Genomic DNA, 22,592 nt, shown 5'->3' on the forward strand with positions numbered 1-22,592 from the left:
TGTGCCCTTCTTCTTCCCCTCCAATACACTAATAGTCGGCAGAATCGTGTTGGAAATTATGTTGGTAACTAGAGCTAAGGACTACTATAATCTTTCTCCTTATCAGGGGCTAGATTGCAGTTGACACTAACAACAAACCTTTCTATTGGGCCGTAGCACAACTGATGAGAATAATAAAAATTTAAGGAATTAAAATCAAAAGAAGATATTCTCAGGGGCTGCATTACACTTGCTCTGAACACCAAACCCTTCTATTGGGCCATGGCACAACTTATAATAGTAATAATCAAAAGTTAAGGAACTAAAATTAAAAAGAGAGATTTTTAGGGGGAATATCTTACAATATTCCACCCTTCTTCTTCCCCTCCAAATATCGAATAGTCAGATAGAAACAGAGCAAAGAAGGCAACTTGCCAGGAGCAGCCATGGCGAATTCAGAAGTGTTGAACCCCAATTTGTAAAACTCGGATTACCATCAATGGCAGGAAGTTTACCCTTCTTTCGATGCCTCCCTTTACAGAAGTCTTCGCGTCTGGCAATTATCTCACTGCCGCAGGTATCACTTCCTACCATCGGCAAGAGATTCCTCACTTCTCTTGATTCTTCCAATATTGTCAAGGCGCGCTCTTGCCGAGTCTTCTCATCGGTGAACTCCGGCGATTCCTCCGTAAATGGGCCGGCTTCTTTCTTGGAGATCGAGGACGGGCCTTTAGCGAAGAAGAAATTGGTCAGCCTTACTCCTGCCCTCTACAAATATCTTCTGGCACATGTCCGTGAAGATCCGGTAATTTTTAAAAAGTTTTCCTTCTTCTCATTTTTTGTTGTTTTCATTTTGACGCATAATATTTGTGTTCATAATCATCTTTATCTTGATATTGGTCCTGCCATTCATGGTTTATGTTAGATTCTGCGGGAGCTTAGGGAAGAGACTGCCTGTTTGCCTGGAAGCCAGATGCAGGTTTGTAGAATTATATTCATTATTATTATAATTACTGTTCTGCCTGTGTTTATATACAGTCTGACGATGTTGTTTATACACACAGAAAATAAATTTATTAATTTCCGTTGATCATAATTATTGACCTGAATTTTGCTTTTCTTTGCCTTTCCTGGTGATTATATGGAGCAAATACTTTCCTGGTGATCATAAATTAAAAAGTAATAGATTTTGAATTGAAAATCGACCGACTGTTGCGTTTAGGAAAATCAATATAATATTCTATTCAATGCAGGTTTGTGATTATATTTATTCTGTATTTGATGTGATATTTAATCGTATTTAACTCAAGCTTTTTGTAGGTCTCCCCCGAGCAAGCACAACTCCTCGCAGTCCTTGTTCAGATTCTTGGAGCTCAAAATTGTATTGAAGTTGGAGTTTTCACCGTATGTAGTCATCCGGGCTTTCATATTTCTTTATTTGATTCCATTTCTTTGCTGAATCTTTATTGCTGAACTGTAAAACTTCTCATCTTTTTTTGGTATACTGCTGTATACAGTAGGTTAGTTGTATAACAATAAAACCCTTAAAGCCCAATAAAACTCAACAAACCTAGTGACAAGGGCAAGCTATAAATAGTATTCTGCAGAGTAGAATCACATTGATTTCGTAATACGAAACTGTAGAAAAAAATTCACAATGTAGTGAACGGGACAGGAAGAAAAAAAATTCGGAAGAAGAGATTGAGATTGGAGAAGCCTGAAGTTGCGCCCCCTCTATGGTCGTCGATCGCAACACGGCAAGCCTTGGTCACCCTTGACCTTTCACAAAGTGGAAACCACCTTTGTGGAATTTCGTCCTTCTCTTTAATACTAAATTTCAGGTTGTATTTATAGAATTTCAGCATAGGCCCCATCCTGTGTACATTCTGTTGCCAGCCTGGCACGGCATTTCTCTCTTTGATAGGTTCTGGTAAAGAACCTATCAGGGCTCAATGTTCAACTTTCTTTAAGAATTTACTTTTATCTTTTTTTGTCATTATTCATAGCAGAAGTTTGCCATTATTCAGTTTTACTCTTATTCAGGTGAATTCTGTGTCTGAGAGCTTATGATTTAATGCCTAATTGTGAGAAGAAAAACGAAAGGAAAGCTGCATTACCAGCCATCTGCCCTGACCTCAAAACAGAAAACTGAATGAAACCACTTCCTTACTTCTGTTCCATCTCATTCCGTTCGTTCGTCAGGTTCTGGTCAATTACTTTTACAGTCATTATCCATCTGTCCCATCATACGTTCCTTCTAAGCCCTGTTAGATACGAAACAGAACGAAACTGTAGACTCTGTGATGGATGACTGAACGAATTTTCCTCTGTCCCGTTCTATTGTCTCTCATCCATCTATGAACATTATTTTTCTCAGACATGAAATTGGTGCCCAGACTTGGAGCTCTTTGGTTTCAAATTCTTATTGATCTAGGTTCCTTCTTTCATTGCTGTAGTTCTGTGTATAAGTCCGGACAAAGGCTTGTTCTCTCGAAAATATTGTATACATTTTATCCTATTTTTCTCTTTATCAGTGTAATAAAGTTGATACCAAAAAAGTAGTGATTACCTCGATTTAAAAGGAAATAAAGTCGAAACAAATGTGCTCTTTTGGAAAATTATTACGTTGCCTTGATTGCACAGAGTTTTGTTTATTATATCTCATCATCTTGATCTAGATATTACAGGTTACATTTATGCTAGTTCACTCCCGTCCAACCATCCAGAGTTAGTTGGAGCAGTTTCTTGGAAAAGGAAAGATAGGAAACGACAGTGATTGTTCAATTTCACAGCGCTTATCTACTCATACCGAAGTTTAATTGTGGGACTCAAAGACCGAAGTTTTCGTAGTTCATTGATACGAACCCAAGGAATGGAAGGATGATCTGGGAGAAAGAGAGAGAGGGGACGAGGGAAATGATTGGGCGCATCCCTATGATTTTTTCATGGGATGGAGAGATTGATGACTGGTTGTTCACGATTTGTCAATGGTGAAATCAAAGCCAGCATGGAAGTCAATCCCAAGGGTACCTGTTATTGGCAACATCGTCATCAACATCAACATGATCGTCCGTGTTACAGATGTGGTTGACTCCTGCCTCTGTTCATTTGGGTTATCCTGTTGGCATTGACGATGATGAAAGATTGACGTACAGTGTAGCTGTTGGAAACTGTCAACGTCACTGTCATTGTCAACCACCCTGGAAACCATTAACTTCATTGTTAATGTCAACATCTCTGAGGGCCGATGACATTGACATTGACTATGGAGGTGTGCCAAACCCTAGTGAGAGTTTATCGATCCTGAGAAATGCAGTCTGAAGATCAGGTGAGGTGATTGCGGGGCTGCCCATCTAAAGGGAGGGCTACCATATTTAAAGAGAAACATTCAACAATCATAAAATTCAAAATGCCCCTCATGGGTTAAAATGATAGAAATACTTGTAACAGGGATGGGGATCGTATTTTTCTCTTTTTCACTTACAATCTCATTATCCTGTTGAGACAATGTCATCATCTTACGCCTTAAAAACTTGCATTTTCCTTTCAGGGATATTCATCGCTTGCAATTGCATCGGCTCTGCCTGAGTCAGGTCGCTTGGTTGCATGTGAAAAAGATGCAAAGTGTCTCCAAATCGCAAAAAAATACTATGAGTGTGCTGGTGTTTCCCACAAGGTGATGGCCATCTTTTTGATTATCTTATTAAGTCCCATAACATTCTTGTTGGAACGTTGAATTGTTAGGATAGTGATTTTCCTTTATTTCTGAAAGCCATTTCTTCACTTAAAACACCTAGAAGTTTGGTTACTGTTTTGTATTCTATGGTTTTGTTTTAAAATTTTTTTTGGAGCTCTGCGCTCCAGATTCCTTCTCTGTTTGAAGGCTTTTTGAGATTTGTGTGATATATATTAACAAAGGGAAGTAGTTATGCTTGAAAAGTTGAAATATTTTATGTGGATAGATATTTGTCTCTTACAGAAGTAATATGCAGTCTGCATTAACGCTTCAACTCGCTTACTTGATCATTATCTTTTTATTTCAGACTTCCAAGTTAACCTTGGAAGTGCAATTATTTATTCTAAAAGAAACTGATAAGAAACTCCAAAATACTTTCAATTACTGAAAAGGGAAGATGATCCCCCTCTATCTCAGGCTTCGTCGATGCCCAGAAACGTGATAACATTTCTCACAAGCAGGGGAAACAAGATATAGGTCGGGGAAGGAGAGAGGAGAGAAACAGGGAGAATTCCGAGGGAGTGGAAAGATCGTCACTCAAAAGACGAAATTCAACGGCGTCCGGTTGCAGGGAAGAACATCTGCATGTCGAAGGAGCAGAGGGGTGAGCAAGGAGCTAGCGATCCAGAGCTCGCTGAGGGAAAGGGAGAGGGAGAAGGACTTACGATGATACTGGCTGCCCCTCCTTCCCCAACCCCCCAACCCTTAAGTTAGGGTTGCTGTTGGACTCGTGGGCTGCTGATGCTTCTTGGGCCGCTGACACTCGTAAATGCAGCCTGGTATCATATCAGAAACTTTTGGGATTATGTACAAAAAACCGACCAATCCTTCCCCTTCTGGGAGGGAGTTTTCTAAGAAAATCTGAAAGAGTTTTGTGGGGTAAGATCACACTTTTGTTAGAAAAGATTAACCAAGAGTTTTAGGTCATTCTCGATCAAAATATTTCACAATAACCAAACATGTCCTATGGGGTTGACAACTGTTATTGATGCAGGTGGATGTAAGGCAGGGACCCGCCGTGGATACCTTAAGAACCATGGTTGAAAATGGTGAATCAAGCAGGTACATGTTGGAAGTCTCTATTTAATTTCTCCATAAAAATGACATTTTGTGAATTTTTTCTTGAGCCATTTATTTCCCGCCATATTTTCTCACTTGGTAACCATGAAAACATTTTTTATCATGAAAATACCACTCTCCTTAAATAAAATTCTGCTCTGCTTTTCATCGTGGTCCTTTTTCTCATTGTTATTTTCTCTTTAATTCCGACTCTTCCACAGATATGACTTTGCGTTTGTTGACGCAGACAAGAGATCCTATGATCAGTACTTTGAGTTGCTACTTCAACTGGTGCTTCCCGTTTCCTTCTCTCTCTTGTTATCAGAATATTTTCTCAAGACCAAAAATATGAACCATCTGCTGGGGACTATTCATCTTTCTGTCGTCGGATATCTTTATTTTATGTATTGACGATGGAAATGAAAGCATTTTTTTTTCTCCGCTATGGACAGGTGAGGATTGGAGGAGTTATAGTTGTGGACAACGTTCTATGGCTGGGAAAAGTGGCCGACCCGCTGGTACTTACTCTGCACGAAACAAAGAAATAGAAAACATCTTGTTCTTGATTAGCCTCTCCTCTGCAGGTTACTGACAAAACGACAGTCAGCATAAGAAATTTCAATGACAAGATTTTCAATGATCGGCGGGTGAATATCAGTATGGTAATTAATTTTATATTGTCTACCAGACTTCTTTTTCATTGCTTTATTTTCATCATATGTAGTACTTTTTTTCTGGCTTTCTTTCCAATGGGAAACTTGAAATTCTCGGGTGATTTGTAGGTGCCGATTGGTGATGGAATAACAATATGCAGGAAGGTTTCGGATTGAGCAGTGATTCTGAAAGCCCTGTGAGGTAATTATATGTCTCTGGTCGTTAGTATATTTTAGCTTGTATCGAAAATTTAAATTTATTTGTCATTTAGTGGGATTAGGAAAGCCATTCGATCCACACATGTTCCTTCATGGCCCATCAATCCTTTCATCTAAAAAGTGCTTTCTTTGGCATTTGCATCTCATTTTTATCTGTCTTTTATCCCACTAATTGCTCATGAAATCGTAATAAAATCTATTTTCTTTGCCGCAGCACAGCTAGTCCTTGCTTCCTAAATTACACATTATTCCGAGTAAACTTACTTCCCTGATATTAAGGACGGAGGATCTACAAGATCTATGACTCTTCTTGTTTTCCATCTTCTTCTTGTATATATCTTTCTTGACAGCCGCGAGAGGGCCACCGATCTTGTGTGATCTCTCCGACCTTTCTTTTCAAAAAATCTTTTTTGATAGCCTTCCCTATCTGAAAGTTTACCTGGGCTGTCTTGTCAACGTTCCATGTGTCTCCATTCTTCTTGACCAGTTGAGCTTTTCTGATGAACCTGATCTGATCTTGGGTTAGATAATTTCATGTCCATTGAGTCTGTAGATAATCCAGCTGACCATCATTCATGAAGTATTTGATTTTTTAATTTTTTATTTTTTATTTTATTCTTACAGCAGCTAATGCTTTGCTTTAAAATTGGCAGTATCAATCCCTGCAGGAAGGCCGACACCAAATTTTAGAAGGGTGCATGCTGTCCTGAATTAAGTAGAATCATCGATGATAATTTATTATTTGTATCGCTGATGATAATTTATCGAAGGTTTTGGATTATAAACATGAAGATTTGGCTCTTCCCCTCCATAGGTTTGAGAAGAAATTAAATTTCATGCGGTTTTTCCAGTATCTTATTTTTTTCTTATTATTTAAAAGTATCTACGTTCTACTTTCTGGCGACATTTAATATTTAAGGGAAATCATCTAGATATTTATGTTTTGTCATGAAGGAAATTCCTTTAATGTGTCTTATTTGAATATTTATTTCACGTTGAAGATTTTTAATTCTTTAGGCCTTGCCTTTTAGCAACTTCAGATTCTTTTAGAGTGTCACTTAAACACAAAACTAAAACCCCCTTGCTTCTACTGAAATATGTCATGAACTTCAGAAAAATTCCTTGAATGTAGATCTTAGCATATAAAATAGACTCAAACCATAGATGAATTATTCTACGTTTTACAATATTTAATTTGAGGAACTCTAAATTTCCATTGTACGGGTCTCATGGTGTAGATGCAAGCAAACTACAGTTTAATGGATTACCTCAAGACTGCAACCTGACCAAAGAACCAGCTCATAACATGATCTGAAACAACTTAATATGAATCATAAACAATAGCTACATGCACCCAATATTAAGTGAACTAGTTAGTTTATATTCACTATCATCAATCCCTCCCAATACCATAACACCACTACCAACAAGTCATATTCCCCTGTTCTCTCAGGATTTTAACGTTATCATTTCATATTACTTACTATCATCTGATGAATAGATCATCATATCAATCAACTGCCACGATAACATCAGAATTTCAGTAGCAACTTTACAAAATGTTACTCTTAACTTTTGCTAAATTTAATTTCTACTATCAATACTAGTCTCCCCGGTTTCTCCTCTGGGATCATGCACATCTCCTCTTCAACACCCAGTATATACCGTTATGATACTTCACCAGCATATCCTGTTGACGAACGGTTCCATCAAATACAGAGACAGGGGAGAGCCAAAAGAAGGAAAGAGAGACGCCATGAACAAGGACCAAACAACAAGGAACACACAAAGAAACAAGCCTCCTATTCACTCCCTGTTTCTGCCTCTAATTCTCGTATAAATCATCACAACTCCCCAAATTTTCCAAGCAATTGGATCATGGTCAGTATCTTCGAGTATACACGAAAATCCAGCTGATCTTCGTTCAACCACATCATCTTTTACTACACCCCTCGTCTCGTTCTTCAACCAATCGCTCAAATCGTGACAATTTTTGTTCAGTCTGAGACAAATACTTGGAACAAAACATCAAACCACATCATAGAACAAGACCTTACAAGTAATCTTCAACAGATTGGAATTCATTTACCAACATATTTTTTCCTTCCAGTTGAAATGATTTCTATCATTGTGACTCTAAATCTGACTTTAGACATATATCTTGACAGCTCAAATTTGACATTATTCCTGGAGACAGCTGAATTCGAGGAGTCCTTTACGATTTTTCATCATTTGTTCAAGCATACGTAAAAGTAAAGAACAATGTAAGTACACATTTATTACGCACAATAAATTTTTATTCCATATGTTATAATTCCTCACAAAATGGGTGAATGTGGAATTAGAATTTTTACAATACGTTATTTATTGTTTCTTATTGTCCGTGGAATAGGGCCGATGGGGCGAGAAATGTGTTTCGCGTTAATTAGGATCGTCAGCTCGCTCGTGGCAGTGATGCTTCTACAAGTGATTTTGTAGGACATTTAAGTGAAGAAGAGATTTGTAGTGGGAACGATAATTCTGAAGATGAGATAATAACTCCCACTTATACAGATGAGGAGTTCGAAAATGTTAGGTTCATGCCACGTTGCAAAAGGTACGATACCAGTTTCCCCGTTGAGGCGATTAGCTTTGAAGTAGGCATGAAATTTGAGTCGGCCGCTCAATTTATGGCGGCTATGAAGAACCATGCCATATGGAGTGGGTTCAATTTTAGATTGAAGAAGTCTTGTGAGACATTGAAGTGAGATGCAGTAATGATTGCCCGTGGCGGGTATATGCTAGTTGGTGCCAGACGGAAGATGCTATCGTCGTGAAGACATTAACGATAGACATACGTGCAGTCGGTCTGCAAGGAATAGATAGGCTGATTATAAGTGGATTGCGAATCATTTCCTCGAAAACTTCCGCATGAATAATTACTGGCCTGTGGGCGATATGGTGCGGGAGATGAACCATAAATTTGGAATCACGGTGGGGAGGACTACGTGTTACAAAGCAAGATCCACTGCTCGCAAGATGCTTCAAGGATCCCTGGATGACCATTACCACTTGTTGCCGTCCTATGTAGCTGAATTGAGGAAGGTAAACGAGAATAGCACCTTCAAGTTATTGCTCGATACGGACACCCCTGATTCGCAAGTTAGGTTTAGGAGACTCTATATATGCTTTGAGTCTTTGGCTAGGGGTTTTCTTAAGGGGTGTAGGAAATTCATTGGACTGGACAGTTGTTTTCTGAAGAGTGAGGTGAAAGGGCAGTTGTTGAGTGCAGTTGGGAATGATGGAAACAACCAAATGTTTCCAATTGCTTGGGCTGTAGTCGAAGGAGAAAACGAAGATTCCTGGACTTGGTTCATTGAATTGCTAATACAGGACCTAGGGATTGCTGACGGTATCGGTTGGACATTTATGAGTGACCAACAGAAGGGTTTAGGTAACGCAATGGCAAAACTGTTGCCAAATGCAGAGCACAGAAATTGTGCCAGGCATATCTTTGCAAATTGGAAGAAGCGGGGGCATTCCACTGAGCTGTTGAAGAATATTTTTTGGAGGACTGTGAAATGCACAAATCCCGAAGAATTCTGGAAGCTCCTACGACAGATGAGGTCAATTAAACCTGAGGCTGCACGTGATTTTGACGCCGTAGGTGTGCACAAGTTTTGCATGGCGTTTATTAGTGAATGGCCAAAATGTGAGACGATTGATAGCAACATCTGTGAATGCTTCAATAGTTACATCTTGCCATACAAGGGAAAACGTATCATAGACATGTTAGAAGATATCTGGAGTGCATGCATGCAGAGGATAGTTCGCAAAAGGGATTTGTTCTCTGACAATTCCGATCAATTATGCCCCCGAATAAGAGGCTTGCTCGAAGAGAACAGATTGAAGTCTAGGAAATACAGACTCAAACATGCTGGCCATTATCAATTCGAAGTTATGATATTCGGAGAAGGATATGTGGTTGACCTGCGTGCTCAGAAATGTAGCTGCAGATATTGGGCATTAAGGGGTATTCCTTGCCCCCATGCTATCACTTGCATTCATTGGATCAAGGATGACCCTAAAAATTTTGTCTCTGACTGCTACAAGAGGGATATGTACCAGAGGGCGTATCATATGGGTATACCACTGATGAATATGAGAAACATGTGGGATGAAGATGAATTGACCTATGTATTCCCTCCTCTTGTCAAGCGACAACCTGGGAGGCCGAAGATGAGGAGAAGAGTTGACATGGTTGAGAGATTTTATCTTAATCGTCAAGGATTCACGAATAAAGGCACGCAGAAGCAGTGCTCTCTTTGCCAAGAATTTGGTCACAATCGGAAGACATGCCCCCAAAGATGTAATCAGGCTACAGACATGGTATGAATCGAATCAAACGTTATCTTCTTAGAATTTTAATCAACCGTGATAAGTGAACATGTTTTAAAAAAATATGCAGGGTTTACAGGAAGTCGTAGAAACCTCGCGGCTTGAGGTGGATGATAGAGACAACCAACTTCCTGAAATTAGCCAGCAGGTTCTCCAACATTATCCTAGACCCATTACGCATGAAAGGGGAGAGGCTTCATCTTCCGCATTTAAAAATTTGTGGAAAAGCGTCGGCAAGTTACTGGTATGATTCATTTTCTTTCATATGTATATATATATTCGGTGTACTTGTTTGTAAGTTGCCATACTCTAATCGGTTCTGTGTCCTTTTGTAGGGACGAAAGAAGCAAGTGGAACAAATTACTGATGTCCAAGTACAAGGAGGGAAATCACCAGAACAGCCAGTTTATGGGGCAATAATTGGAGCTAGTGGACCACTGCACACCTGCGTAAGTTTAATTTTTTTTTCGCATGTAAGTTCGTTGTTTGAAGTAATAAGTAAATTGGGTAAGTATCTCTCTATACAGACATCGGGTGTCCCGCGGAGAACTAGTTATTTGGGAAGTTACGGAGGCCAGTTTGTCACCATTGAACGAGGTGGGCGGGAGTCGCAAGAACAGTTCATCATTTCCCCCGGCATGAGCAGTTCAACCGCAGACAAGAACAACAAATTGGTTTAGATTATGAAAATGTCGGTACTAGCCCAAAGGTGTTTGAACATGCAACATGTTTGGGAAACCCAGAAGACGAATGTTTTTTTTTGGAAAAAACCGAGATGCAAGAAGGACACTTTGACGACCCGGATGCAAACTTTTTCCTTCCTGAAGACCTATGCAGTTTTTACTATTTATGAGCTCCCAGATGCAATAATAGTTCATTGTGTTTCGGAGAATCAAGATGCAGTGATAATTTTATGGCAAACTAGATGCAAAAAATTATTCCAGAAATCCTAAAGATATTTGTGCATAAAGCGAGACGTAAAAACATTCTTTTTCAAGACCCAAAGGTCAAATTAATTCATCAGAATATCCATGCAAGTTTCTTAAACCGGGCTTGCAGACATGTGCCTGGTCAAATATCAGATGGCGTACAGCGTTGACAAAGAGAATTAAAAAGGCGGCACACAGAGACGAATGAGTTTCTTAAACCGAAGGAAGAGAAGAGAGGAAAGAGAGACTGTAGAGAGAGAAGGAGAGAGAGGTAGAGAGGAATGGAGGGACAAATAAAGGGAATGGGGGAGAGAGAGGAAGAGAAAGAGGTTGAGAGATAGAAAGAGAAAGGGATGGCATAGAAAGAGATTGAGAGAGGGGGGACAAGAGAGAGAAATGGAGAAGAGAGATAGAAAGAGAAAGCGAGAAGGGAGAGAGGTAGAAAGAGATAGGGAGGAGGGAGAAGAAGGAAGGAGGTTGAGAGAGAAGAATATAGATCAAGGGAGGAGTGAGGAAGAGAAATGGAGAAAATGCAGACCGAAGGCGTGGAGTGACAGACAGAGAGCGAGACAGAGATATATATATATATATAGATGGATAGATAGATAGAGACAAAACGAGATAACGAGAAATAGAGAGAGATCGAAGGAGAGAAACAGAGAGGGAGAGAGAGATAATGAGAAAGATTAAGAGAGAAAGAGAGATGGAGAGAGACAAGAATGAGGGAAACCGAGAGAGAGAGAGAGAGGCACACAAACAGAGAGAGACAGAGTGAGAGAAACCGAGCGAGAGAGAGAGAGAGATCGCGGAGGAGAGAGGTAGAAAGAGATAGGGAGGAGGGAGAAGAAAGAAGGAGGTTGAGAGAGAAGAATATAGATCAAGGGAGGAGTGAGGAAGAGAAATGGAGAAAATGCAGACTGAAGGCGTGGAGTGACAGAAAGAGAGCGAGACAGAGATATATATATAGATGGATAGATAGATAGAGACAAAACGAGATAACGAGAAATAGAGAGAGATCGAAGGAGAGAAACAGAGAGGGAGAGAGAGATAATGAGAAAGATTAAGAGAGAAAGAAAGATGGAGAGAGACAGAATGAGAGAAACCGAGAGAGAGAGAGAGGCACACAAACAGAGAGAGACAGAGTGAGAGAAACCGAGCGAGAGAGAGAGAGAGATCGCGGAGAAGAGAGAGAGCCCGCAGTTTTCCCGTAGTTTTCCCGTAGTTCTCCCGACGATGACGTGGCGTCCGACTTGGATGCCACGTCTATTACGGTCAGCCCACTTGGATGCCGCGTCGGACGCCACGTCATCGTCGGGAAAACTCCGGGATAGATCGCTGTTTTTGAAGAAATGAGGGATAGATTGCGGACGTTGTAAAAAACAGGGGATAGATCGCGGTAAGGGGATAGATAGCGGACCTTTTTAAAAACACGGGATAGATCGCGTGCATTTAAAAAAACCTGGGATATATGGGACAATTTTCCCTATATATATTAACTGGTCTGCAAGTATAGTTCCGGATCGTCGGGGACGTGGATGATGGATGGGACGGGATGAATATCGTCCTGCGGGACATCCGGAGTCAGTTCAGGGACGCAAGCGGGATGTTTTATTTGTCCCAGACCTTCGGATGGGATAGTTTTTTCATCCGAGTGGATGAAACCCATCCCGTCCGTTCTTCTCAGGATAAATTTCCATCCCGGTTTTCGTCTAACCTCGCGGAAGAGACGATTTTTTTGTCCTTGGGCGAAAAAACCGTCTCGTCCGTGTCCCTACTCTAGTATAGTTGATTAGTTGTCGATAGGGATCGACAATCGTCATCCGTCACGTCACGCGTCACCGTGACGGTCACGTGACGGATGACATGACGGTGACGGTGACGAATCAGAGGGCCCGTGACGGTGATGGTGGCGGTGACGGATCGCCCGTGATGGTGACGTGACGGGGTGGTACGGATGAGTGACGTTACGAATAATCCGTCACGGATGACATCCGTGATGGAATTTTAATACAATTATAATTTATTATTAAATAGGTGGTAATGATCAACTAGTTGATTTTTTTTGTGTTTTCGTTTTAGTAAAAAAATAAGAGGGTACTTCTGTCAAACGACCGCAGGGTATTCGACAGAACGCCCGAAAGAGATTCGATAATTGGTTATGCGTATGTTTTTATAAGGTGGAACTTAGGCAAATCACATGTATTTATCGAACCACGATAAGAGAAAAGATAGAGAGATGAATAGAATGATAAAACGAGCCATGTATGGTGTTCAGGATTCCTTCATGGAGAATGGAACCGGCAAGAATAATCCTCAACAAACAATAATGAGAGATGAGAGAGACAGATCAAGCGACAAAACACGAGCAGGTCAGTCCAAAAATAACCGGCCCACGAGTTTCTTCGTCACGAATAGTTTAATATATGGAAGAGGCGCCAATCAATCTGTTTTCCCTTCCTAAGCACAGATTTCTTGGAAGTAATGCTCCGCATCCAATGCTGCCATGCATCCTGCCGAGCGGATTCAATTGACAACTATAATAATCTCAATTCGGAAAATTTAGAATAATTCAAATAGGATGAAAAAATCTAGAGAGACGTGCAGAACCGGAAATTCTGATGGGTCCAAGGCTCACCAGAAAACTGCAAACAGAAAAATTTGCTTCCTATTCGCGATTATATCAACCTATCAATCTCTCTATGTTTACAAACTTATCAACACGCTGCAGAAAAAAGATTCAAGGGGGGAAGTTGAAGTAATGAACATGCGTAGCATAGCCTTTAGAGAAAACAATGAATGACCGAGCTGTCTGGGCCAGACCAGGCAGCTCGAATCCCACCATGGAGGAGGGCAGCAAAACCCTAAGATCGCGCCTCTGCATCATCGGCAGCGGCCCGGCGGCAATCGTCACCATGCCGATCACCAGTAAGGGGAGATCGTAAGGGGAGAAGGAGAGGGAGCGATCGTAAGGGGAGGAGTTGAGAGAGAGAGGGAGAGGGCCGGTCACATAACACAATAACAATAAGAATAAAAATACATAAGATATAAAAATGAAAATATTTTCCGTCACGGTGACGGTGACGAGGATTTGCGGACGAGTGACGGGTCAGTGACGATTTTTTTGAAAATCCTTGGACGAGTGACGTGACGAAAATTTTGTCACGTCATCGTCCGTCACAACCCGTCATCCGTCTCGCACGTCCGGGGCGTCATGTCCCAGATGTGCCGTTCCCTAGTTGCCGATTGTCTGGGACGTGGATGATGGACTGGACGGGACAGGACGAAGATCGTCCCGTCCGACGTCCAGAATCAGTCAGGAACGCGGACGTGATATTTTTTCGTCAGAGAGGACGAAAAGCGTCCGCCCGTTTGTTTCGCGACGAATTTCCATTCCGGATTTCGTCCAATTTCGCGAACGGGACGTTTTTTCGTCATGAGACGAAAAAACCGTCCCGTCCGCGTCCCAACACGATAACCGCAAGCGTGGGCGATATGGCCTGGTCACGTGCATCCTTTTTGACCGATCCCAGCCGTCCATTCTGACAATCGCAGATCACGGGCGAATGTGGGGCCCACACTGTGCCACGACTAACGACGAAGACTGGTCACGGAGTAATAAAACGTCCACTCCCGCCATTCATAAATTACTATCAAACCCCCTCCGCAAATATTGTTTTGTTTTTTTCCTCACCATTTAAATATTTTGTATTTGAACAGCATCTCAGGACAGTCAACTAGAAATCGCAATAATAGCGTTTACGAGGGTGAAAAACAATATTTAATAAATCACTTTCCCCCTCATAAATATACACGGTATTTTGATGGAGGTGTTGGAAGGGGCCATTTTTTAAAAAATTCCGAATCAATAAAATATTTTACTTTCTGTAGTTCAGTATAAGGTGGAGTTGTGTGAAATTAAAGTATCATTATCGGGACCGAGGACCAAATATTTTAGCATTTAAGTGATTTATTTGTGTTTATATCACTACATAACTATGAAACTGGCTTTTCAGAGGTGTAAGTAAAGATACGAATTTTGTGATGGATGAAAATGCAATATAGCCACTTAGCATTATTGCAGTACTATCTATGTAAGCAAGATAACAAATAACTTACGTTTGGCTTGGTAATGCAAGGGTCTAAGAAAGAAAATTTATAAGGAATCAGCAAAATATGCTCATCAAATAACTTAAAACTTAGCTCTCTCATTCAAGGGTCTATGAAAGAAATTCAATTAGAAACTGGTGAAATAATGTTAAGCAAACTAACTTAAATTTAGCTATAACTAATTCAAGCGTGCAATAACGAAATTCTATTAGGAAACGGTCACAGAAAATTCATAAAATATGTTAAAGTTCAATCATGAACTAGTCCAAACAATATTAAAAAAATAAGTTTAAAATTGGCTGGCAAAGCAAGTTACTAAGAAATAAATGTTAATAGTCACAGGTCAAAATAAAACAAAAAATTCAACGAGTGACCAGTCAAATAAAACAAAAAATTAACCTTAAAAAATTACTAGAAAATTCAAGGTGTCCGAGAAATAAATTCTACCAGGAACCGGTTAAAGAATTCCTTTCACATCTATTAATTTAAGAATAAGCCAATAATTGAGCAAGACGGATTAAAATACTGTAAAAAACTCTTATCAGGGACTATAATACAAAACCCACTACACCCATCTTCTTCCCCAGCGATATAGCAGCAAACCAACCATACAGCGTAACCTCTCAAGAACAACCACGGCGAATTCCATGGCATTTCTATTATCATCATCATCATCATCATCATCACCATCGTCATCATCATCATCATCATCATCATCATCATCATCATCTATGAGGGTGGTGATGAAGTTGGCGTTGCTGTTCTTGATGGTGGTGTTAGGGGAAGGGGCGAGTTCAGCGAAGAAGCTCCGCTTCAATGGCGGAAAGGGCGAATTCAAGATCTTGCAAGTGGCTGATATGCACTACGCCAACGGCGCGACCACTCCCTGCGAGGACGTAATCGACGGCCGCGGTTGCTCCGATCTCAACACCACCGCCTTTCTCAACCGTCTGATCTTCTCCGAGAAGCCCGATCTCATCGTCTTCACCGGTAAACCCCAAAAACCCTAATTCTTTCGCCGTTGTTGGCAGATAGGAGACGAACGGAACGGTCCGGTTATCAGTTCGTCTTCTGTCGTCCGTGTTGAGATTGGAAGGACAAGTCTTCCGTTCTGTCTGGGTTACACGCGTTTGTGATGTTTTTTTTATTCATGAGGTCTCTCTCTGTCATTTATCTCTCGTGGGTTATGTGCTTCACTATGGATATGTCCATATATCTCTGTATCTCTTCATATATCTCTCTCTACACACATAATCCCGCATGAGAGAGAAACACTTGGTGCACTCTCATCTCCCTTCATCTATGTGTTTCACCAACTAGCGAATCAGACACGAGGCCCCCATTCAGAGAGGTATTAGTAACTGTTTCTAGTTGTTCCTCCACTTAAAACACCACTTCCTGTGCTAAAAACTATAGCTGATAATAAGGGTGCCATTATTCATCTTTAAGCAGTATGTTGCACTTGAAGCACTTACCATCTGTGCTAAAAACTATATTACATCTTGAAGCAGTATGTCTTACTTTAATCGTCTACCAACTGTGTTAAAAGCTATAGTTGATAGCAAGGGCTCTACTTTTCATCTATAAAAGCAGTATGTTGTACTTGAAGCACTTACCATCTGTGTCAAAAGCTATAGCCGATGGCAAGGGGGTTACTTTTCATCTATAAGCAGTATGTTGTACTTCAAGTGATTACCATCTCTGTTAAAAGCTATACCTGATAGCAAAGGCGCGACTTTTATTTATAAGCAATATGTTATGCTTCAAGTGACTACCATCTCTGTTAAAAGCTATAGCTGTTAGCAAGGGCGCGACTTTTCATCTATAAGCAGTATGTTGTACTTCAATTGCTTACTATATGTGTTAAAAGCTATAGCTGATAGCAATGGCGCGACTTTTCATCTATAAGCAGTATGTTGTACTTCAAGTGCTTACTATATGTGTTAAAAGCTATAGCTGATAGCAAGGGCGCGACTTTTAATCTATAAGCTGTATGTTGTTCTTCAAGTGATTACCATCTCTGTTAAAAGCTATAGCTGATAGCAACTACTTTTAATCTATAAGCAGTATGTTGTTCTTCAAGTGATTACCATCTCTGTTAAAAGCTATAGCTGATAGCAACTACTTTTCATCTATAAAAGCAGTATGTTGCGCTTCAAGTACTTACCATCTGTGTTAAAAGCTATAGCTGATAGCAAGAGCGCTACTTTTCATCTTTAAGCAGTATGTTGTACTTCAATTATGGCGTAATCTTATGGAATTATACTTCATATTACGGCAGGGGACAACATATTCGGATCAGACGCGAACAACTCGGCGTGGTCTCAGATGGCGGCGTTCATGCCGGCGATGGCGGCGAGGATACCCTTCGCGGTTGTGCTCGGCAACCACGACGAAGAGGGAACCCTGGGCCGGCGAGAACTCATCAAACAGGCAGCCTCCATGCCGGGGAGCCTAACCATGGTTAACCCCCTCAGGTTAAGCTACCCCATCGACGGCTTTGGCAACTACCACATACCGGTATCAGGCCCAGCGGGTTCGGATCTGGGAAACGGGTCCATCTTCAACCTCTACTTCCTCGACAGCGGCGACTACAGCGCAGACCAGGGCGTCTCTCTGTACGACTGGGTGAAACCTTCTCAGCTGCTCTGGTTCAGAGACACATCCCGGAAGCTCCGGTTGAAGAACGGCCCGAACCGGAACCCGGATCCGAAACCGAACCCGGATCCGGCGCTGGCCTTCTTCCACATCCCGCTGAAGGAGTACGAGCTGGTGGATGAGAGCAAAAGAGTGGGGGTGTTTCAGGAAGCGGGGATATCGGCGGCTGATGTTAACTCGGGGTTGTTTGCGACGATGGCGGAGGCGGGGGATGTTAAGGCGGTGTTAGTGGGCCATGACCACTTAAATGACTTTTGCGGGAAGGTTAGCGAGATTAATCTCTGTTATGGAGGGGGATTTGGGTATCACGCTTATGGAAAGGTTGGGTGGCCGAGGAGGGCGAGAGTGGTGGTGGCGTCGCTGAAGAAGGCGCAGAAGGGGGGAGGATGGGGAGCTGTGGAGGTTATTACCACTTGGAAGCGCCTCGACGACGCTAATCTCTCTACCATCGACGTTCAAACTCTCTGGCAAGACGCCTCCGCTTGAGTCGTCTCTCTCTCTCACTCTCTCTGATTTTGGTCTCTTGTCTTTATCTCTATCTCTGTGTTAATCTTTGCTTATAGCGGAGTTATGGGGTCATTAGAGTGGTGAAAAGACGTTGTATACACTCGTTTTTCTTCGAAAATTTATCTCTACCTATCGGTCGATATCTATCTCCTTTTCTTTCTTTTTATCGTGGGTTTGAAGTCATGGGGATATTGGCGTCGTGAAGAGACCTGCGAACTCGCTTCTCTCTCTCTCTCTCTCTTTCGTCTCTTGTCTCAATCTCTATCTATTTGATCCCTATCTCTATCTCCATTTATTTCTTTTTATCGTGGATTTGAAGTCATGGGGCCACTGGCGTCGAGAAGAGACAGCACGTGAACTCGCTTCTCTCTCTCTCTCTCTCTCTCTCTCCGGTCTCGTCTTTATCTCTATCTCTGTGTTAATCTTTGCGTATAGTGGAGTCGTGGGGTCATTATCGTGGTGAAACGACGTTGTGTATACTCGTTTTTCTTTGAATAATTCCATCTTTCTCTCTATGTTTGTCTTTATCCCTATCTCTAATTCTGTGTTAATCTTTACAAATAGTGGAGTCATGGGGTCATTGGCCTCGTGAAGAGACGTCATGTGAACTCGCTTCTTTTTCTCTCCCTCTCTCTCTCTCTCTCTCTCTCTCTCTCTCTGGTCTCTTGTTTTTATCTCTATCTATGTGTTAATCTTTACTTATAGTGAAGTCATGGGGTCATTAGCGTGGCGAAGATACATTATATACATTCGTTTTTCTTTGAATAATTCTCTCTTTCTCTCTCTACGATTGTCTTTATCTCTACCTGTCGGTCGATATCTATCTTCATTTCTTTCTTTTTCATTGTGGTTTTGAAGCCCTGGAGTTTTTGACGTCGTGAAGAGACAGAAAGTGAAATATTTTTTCTCTTATCTTCTCTCTATCTATTTATCTGTTCTCTCTATCTAGCTATGAGTTCATCTCTACTTTTAGTGAAGTCTTGCGGTCATTAGCGTGGCGAAGAGAATATAGAAATACAGTTTCCTTGAATCTCCGTCTATCTCTCTCTCTATGTTTGTCTTTATCGCTATCTCCATTTCCTTATTTCGTTCGTCTTTTTAGAGTCATGGGGTCATTGACTTCGTGAAGAGACAGAATAAGAACTCGTTTTCTGTCGTCGTCGTCGTCTCTCTCCCTTTCTTTATTTGTCTCTAGCGCTCTCCATTTTTAATTATAGTGAAGTCATTGGGTCATTAAAGTGCCGAAGAGATAATACATAAACTCGATTTTCTTTGAATCTCCGTCTCTCTCTGTGTTTGTCTTTATATCTACCAATCGGTCAATCTCTATTTCCACTTCTTTACTTTTATCGTATTTTTGAAGGCTTGGAGTCTTTGACGTCGCGAAGAGACAGCTTGTGTTCCCGCTTTGCTCTTCATTTCCCTTTCTCTATTCTATATATGTTTCTCTCTCTATTTGTCTGACTCTATCTCTATCTGTCAATCTGTATCTTTATCTGAAGTGTCCACCACGCCTTTGAATGTCTTCCATATCCTTTACTCCCATTGTTTTCGTCTTATCTTTCATTTAATGACCGTGAAGTATTGAAGTTATCAGAGTCAAGAAGTGGAAACTCGTTTCTCTCTGATTATCTATCCTGCTCTCTCTTTCTCTCTCTCTATCTTCCTCTAAAGTGTCGCCGCGGCACCACCTTTGACTGTCTTCCATATTCTTCGTTTCTTTCGTTTCTCCTTTCATGTCGTGAAAAGACAGCATGGAAACTCGTTTCTCTTTGAGTCTCTCTTTCCTCTCTGTTTCTCTCCTCCCTCTTCTCTCTCTTCCCTCTTTCTCCTCTCTCTCTCGCTCTCCTCTCTTTCCTCTCTTCCTTCTTTCTCCTTTCTCCTTTCTCTCTCTCTCTCTCTCTCTCTCTCTTTCTTTTCTCTCTTTTTCCTCTTTCTCCTCTCTCTCTCTTCTCTCTCTTTCCTCTTTCTCCTCTCTTTCCTCTCTCTCTCCCTCTCCCTCTCCTCTCTTTTCTCTCTCTCTCCCCTCTTTCCTCCCTCTCTTGTCTCTCTTTCCTCTCTCTCCCCTCTTTCCTCCCTCTCTTGTCTGTCTTTCCTCTCTCTCCCCTGATGGCAAGGACGCCAACACATCACCGTCGCCACGGTCAACCGGAGTCAACACTCCTGCTATGGACCCAACGGCGAATACAACCGAAGTCAACCCGCCCCGGTCAACCAAAGTCAACACGCCGCAACCGTCGACAAGCACGTCTCCACCCACGCACGTCCCTATGCGCGTCATGACACGACGCCAGAGGCAGATCCACAACTGCCCTTTGGCGTGACACGACACGTCTTTAATTTCTCGTCATTTTCTCTTTCCTCCAAGGCCTATATATAGGCCATTGTTTTCAAGAAACACTTAGGCAGTCATATTTCAAGAATTGAGTTTTGTTTAACTCTTTTTGGAGGACTGCCCAAGCCTCCCTATCTCGCCAGCCTAGCGCCGCCGCCGTCGCCGCCGCCTTGCGACATCCTCTCTCTCCATTCTCTCTCCCTCTCCCTCTCTCTCTCTCACCTTCCAAAGGCCGCCCAGGCCGCCCCAACCAGGGCCGCCCAGGCTGCCCCTGCCAGGGCCGCCAAGGCCACCCCCCGGCCGCCCGCTTGGGGCCGCCCAAAGGCCGCCAAGGCCGCCCCAACCAGGGCCGCCCAGGCCACCCCAACCAGGGCCGCCCAAGCCGCCCCAACCAGGGCCGCCCAGGCTGCCCCTGCCAGGGCCGCCAAGGTTGCCCCCAGACCGCCCACTTGGGGCCGCCCAAAGGCCGCCCATGCCGCCCCACCAGGGCCGCCTAGGCCGCCCCACCAGGGCCGCCTAGGCCGCCCCTGCCAGGGCCGCCAAGGCCGCCCCCAGATCGCCCGCTTGGGGCCGCCCCAACCAGGGCCGCCCAGGCCGCCCTGCAAGACTTTGACACCGGCGGCGCCGGTCGTCGTCGACGCCGTCCGACGTTTCGAGCCGCGCCGCGCTGCGCGCCGGGTGCGCTGCACGCCCTCCGCGCACTCAGCGGCGTGCGCGGCGCTCGCGCTCGGGTGTGCTGCACGCCCTCCGCGCACTCCGCGCGTGCGCCGGCGCTCCCCGCGCTCCGGGTGCGCTGCACGCCCTCCGCGCACTCCGCGCGTGCGCCGGCGCTCCCCGCGCTCACACCCGCGCGCGCTTCTCCGCGCGCTTCGCGCGCTCCGCACACCCTACGCGCGCGCGGGTATTCGCCTACGCCTGACTCTGGGACAACGACATCTACTCTCTCTCAGGGCTGTCCAACGCCCGGAACGCCCAGAATCTTCCTCGTCTAGTGGGCCGCTCAACGCTCGGATTCGCCCAGCATCGTCACGATCGGAATTTCCCCCATCCTCTTCACGCACTACGGTGCCGAGGTACGCTTGAACTCTTTGGTGTCGAAAGTGTTCTCCGTCCAGTGTTTTCTCAAGAAGTTTCCACCACCGTCAGAATTAGATTTGGCTTGGATTTCCACTTCTTCTCTCTCTTTCTTGAGTGTTTCTTCGCGACGCGAATTCGGATATTGATTACGGTGCTTAGGCATCGTCGCGGTGGGGAAGACAGTACTCCCGCCCTCGATAAAGGTCGGAGCTGCACCACCAGATTTTCATCGGTTTTAAAGTCCGAATTCGACCGTGTGATTTCTGTGGCTGTTTTATCCCTCCAGTATCTGATCCATCCCTAGTCATCCATCTACTCATAGTCTGTCCCGTCAACCCAGTCGTCCATTCCTTCGTCGTCCATTCCTTAGTCGTCCATTCCGTAGCCATCCTACGTCATCCCCTCTTTTCCATCTCTTTCCTCCCTCTCTTACCTCTCTCTCTCTCTCTCTCTTTCCCATCTCTCTCCTCCCTCTCTTGTCTCTCTTTCCTCTCTCTCTCCCCTCTTTCCCATCTCTTTCCTCCCTCTCTTACCTCTCTCTCTCTCTCCCATCTCTTTCCTCCCTCTCTTACCTCTCTCTCTCTCTCCCATCTCTTTCCTCCCTCTCTTGTCTCTCTTTCCTCTCTCTCCCCTCTTTCCCATCTCTTTCCTCCCTCTCTTACCTCTCTCTCTCTCTCTCTCTCTCTTTCCCATCTCTTTACTCCCTCTATTGTCTCTCTTTTCTCTCTCTCTCCCCTCTTTCCCCTCTCTTTCCTCCCTCTCTTCCCTCTCTCTCTCTCTCTCTCTCTCTTTCCCCTCTCTTTCCTCCCTCTATTGTCTCTCTTTACTCTCTCTCTCCCCTCTTTCCCATCTCTTTCCTCCCTCTCCTCTTCCTCTTTTCCATCTCTTTCCTCCCTCTCTTCTCCCTCTTTCCCATCTCTTTTCTCCCTCTCCTCTCTATCTTTCCTCCCCCTCGT

At 43.1% G+C, this 22,592-nt stretch overlaps 3 protein-coding genes across 4 annotated transcripts; all 3 read left to right on the forward strand.

Moving 5' to 3' along the window:
- The first annotated feature begins 375 nt into the window (after window positions 1–375).
- LOC144715107 (uncharacterized) lies at window positions 376–6,455 on the forward strand. Of its 2 annotated transcripts, XM_078590001.1 has the most exons (11): window positions 376–556; window positions 620–784; window positions 905–958; window positions 1,300–1,383; window positions 3,530–3,655; window positions 4,710–4,777; window positions 4,996–5,065; window positions 5,227–5,292; window positions 5,359–5,436; window positions 5,557–5,629; window positions 6,300–6,455. In XM_078590001.1, the coding sequence occupies exons 1-10, from the start codon at window positions 479–481 to the stop codon at window positions 5,602–5,604; spliced, it is 837 nt and encodes a 278-aa protein (XP_078446127.1). In that variant the 5' UTR covers window positions 376–478; the 3' UTR covers window positions 5,605–5,629; window positions 6,300–6,455. The 2 variants fall into 2 exon arrangements, with proteins under 2 accessions (XP_078446127.1, XP_078446126.1); XM_078590000.1 differs by having other exon boundaries at window positions 376–784.
- Window positions 6,456–8,583: 2,128 nt separating this feature from the next.
- LOC144715302 (uncharacterized) lies at window positions 8,584–10,020 on the forward strand. Its single transcript, XM_078590233.1, has one exon. It carries the CDS (start codon window positions 8,584–8,586, stop codon window positions 10,018–10,020), a length of 1,437 nt encoding a protein of 478 aa, XP_078446359.1.
- Window positions 10,021–15,636: 5,616 nt separating this feature from the next.
- Window positions 15,637–18,366, forward strand: PAP29 (purple acid phosphatase 29). The gene is made up of 2 exons (XM_078590070.1): window positions 15,637–16,049; window positions 17,341–18,366. Exons 1-2 carry the CDS (start codon window positions 15,707–15,709, stop codon window positions 18,201–18,203), a joined length of 1,206 nt encoding a protein of 401 aa, XP_078446196.1. The 5' UTR covers window positions 15,637–15,706; the 3' UTR covers window positions 18,204–18,366.
- The last annotated feature ends 4,226 nt before the right edge of the window (window positions 18,367–22,592 follow it).

The sequence above is a fragment of the Wolffia australiana genome, chromosome 18, assembly GCF_029677425.1.
Source record: "Wolffia australiana isolate 7733 chromosome 18, ASM2967742v1".
In the NCBI taxonomy this organism is placed as follows: domain Eukaryota; kingdom Viridiplantae; phylum Streptophyta; class Magnoliopsida; order Alismatales; family Araceae; genus Wolffia; species Wolffia australiana.

What these genes read in the sequence shown, in the direction of transcription:
- LOC144715107 (XM_078590000.1), top strand. Translation starts at nt 479, where the DNA reads ATGGCAGGAAGTTTACCCTTCTTTCGATGCCTCCCTTTACAGAAGTCT. An exon ending in TGCCTGGAAGCCAGATGCAG is followed by an intron (nt 959 to 1,299) that starts GTTTGTAGAATT and finishes AGCTTTTTGTAG; the next exon opens with GTCTCCCCCGAGCAAGCACA. An exon ending in GAAAATGGTGAATCAAGCAG is followed by an intron (nt 4,778 to 4,995) that starts GTACATGTTGGA and finishes ACTCTTCCACAG; the next exon opens with ATATGACTTTGCGTTTGTTG.
- PAP29 (XM_078590070.1), top strand. Translation starts at nt 15,707, where the DNA reads ATGGCATTTCTATTATCATCATCATCATCATCATCATCACCATCGTCA. An exon ending in CGATCTCATCGTCTTCACCG is followed by an intron (nt 16,050 to 17,340) that starts GTAAACCCCAAA and finishes ATATTACGGCAG; the next exon opens with GGGACAACATATTCGGATCA.
- LOC144715302 (XM_078590233.1), top strand. Translation starts at nt 8,584, where the DNA reads ATGGTGCGGGAGATGAACCATAAATTTGGAATCACGGTGGGGAGGACT.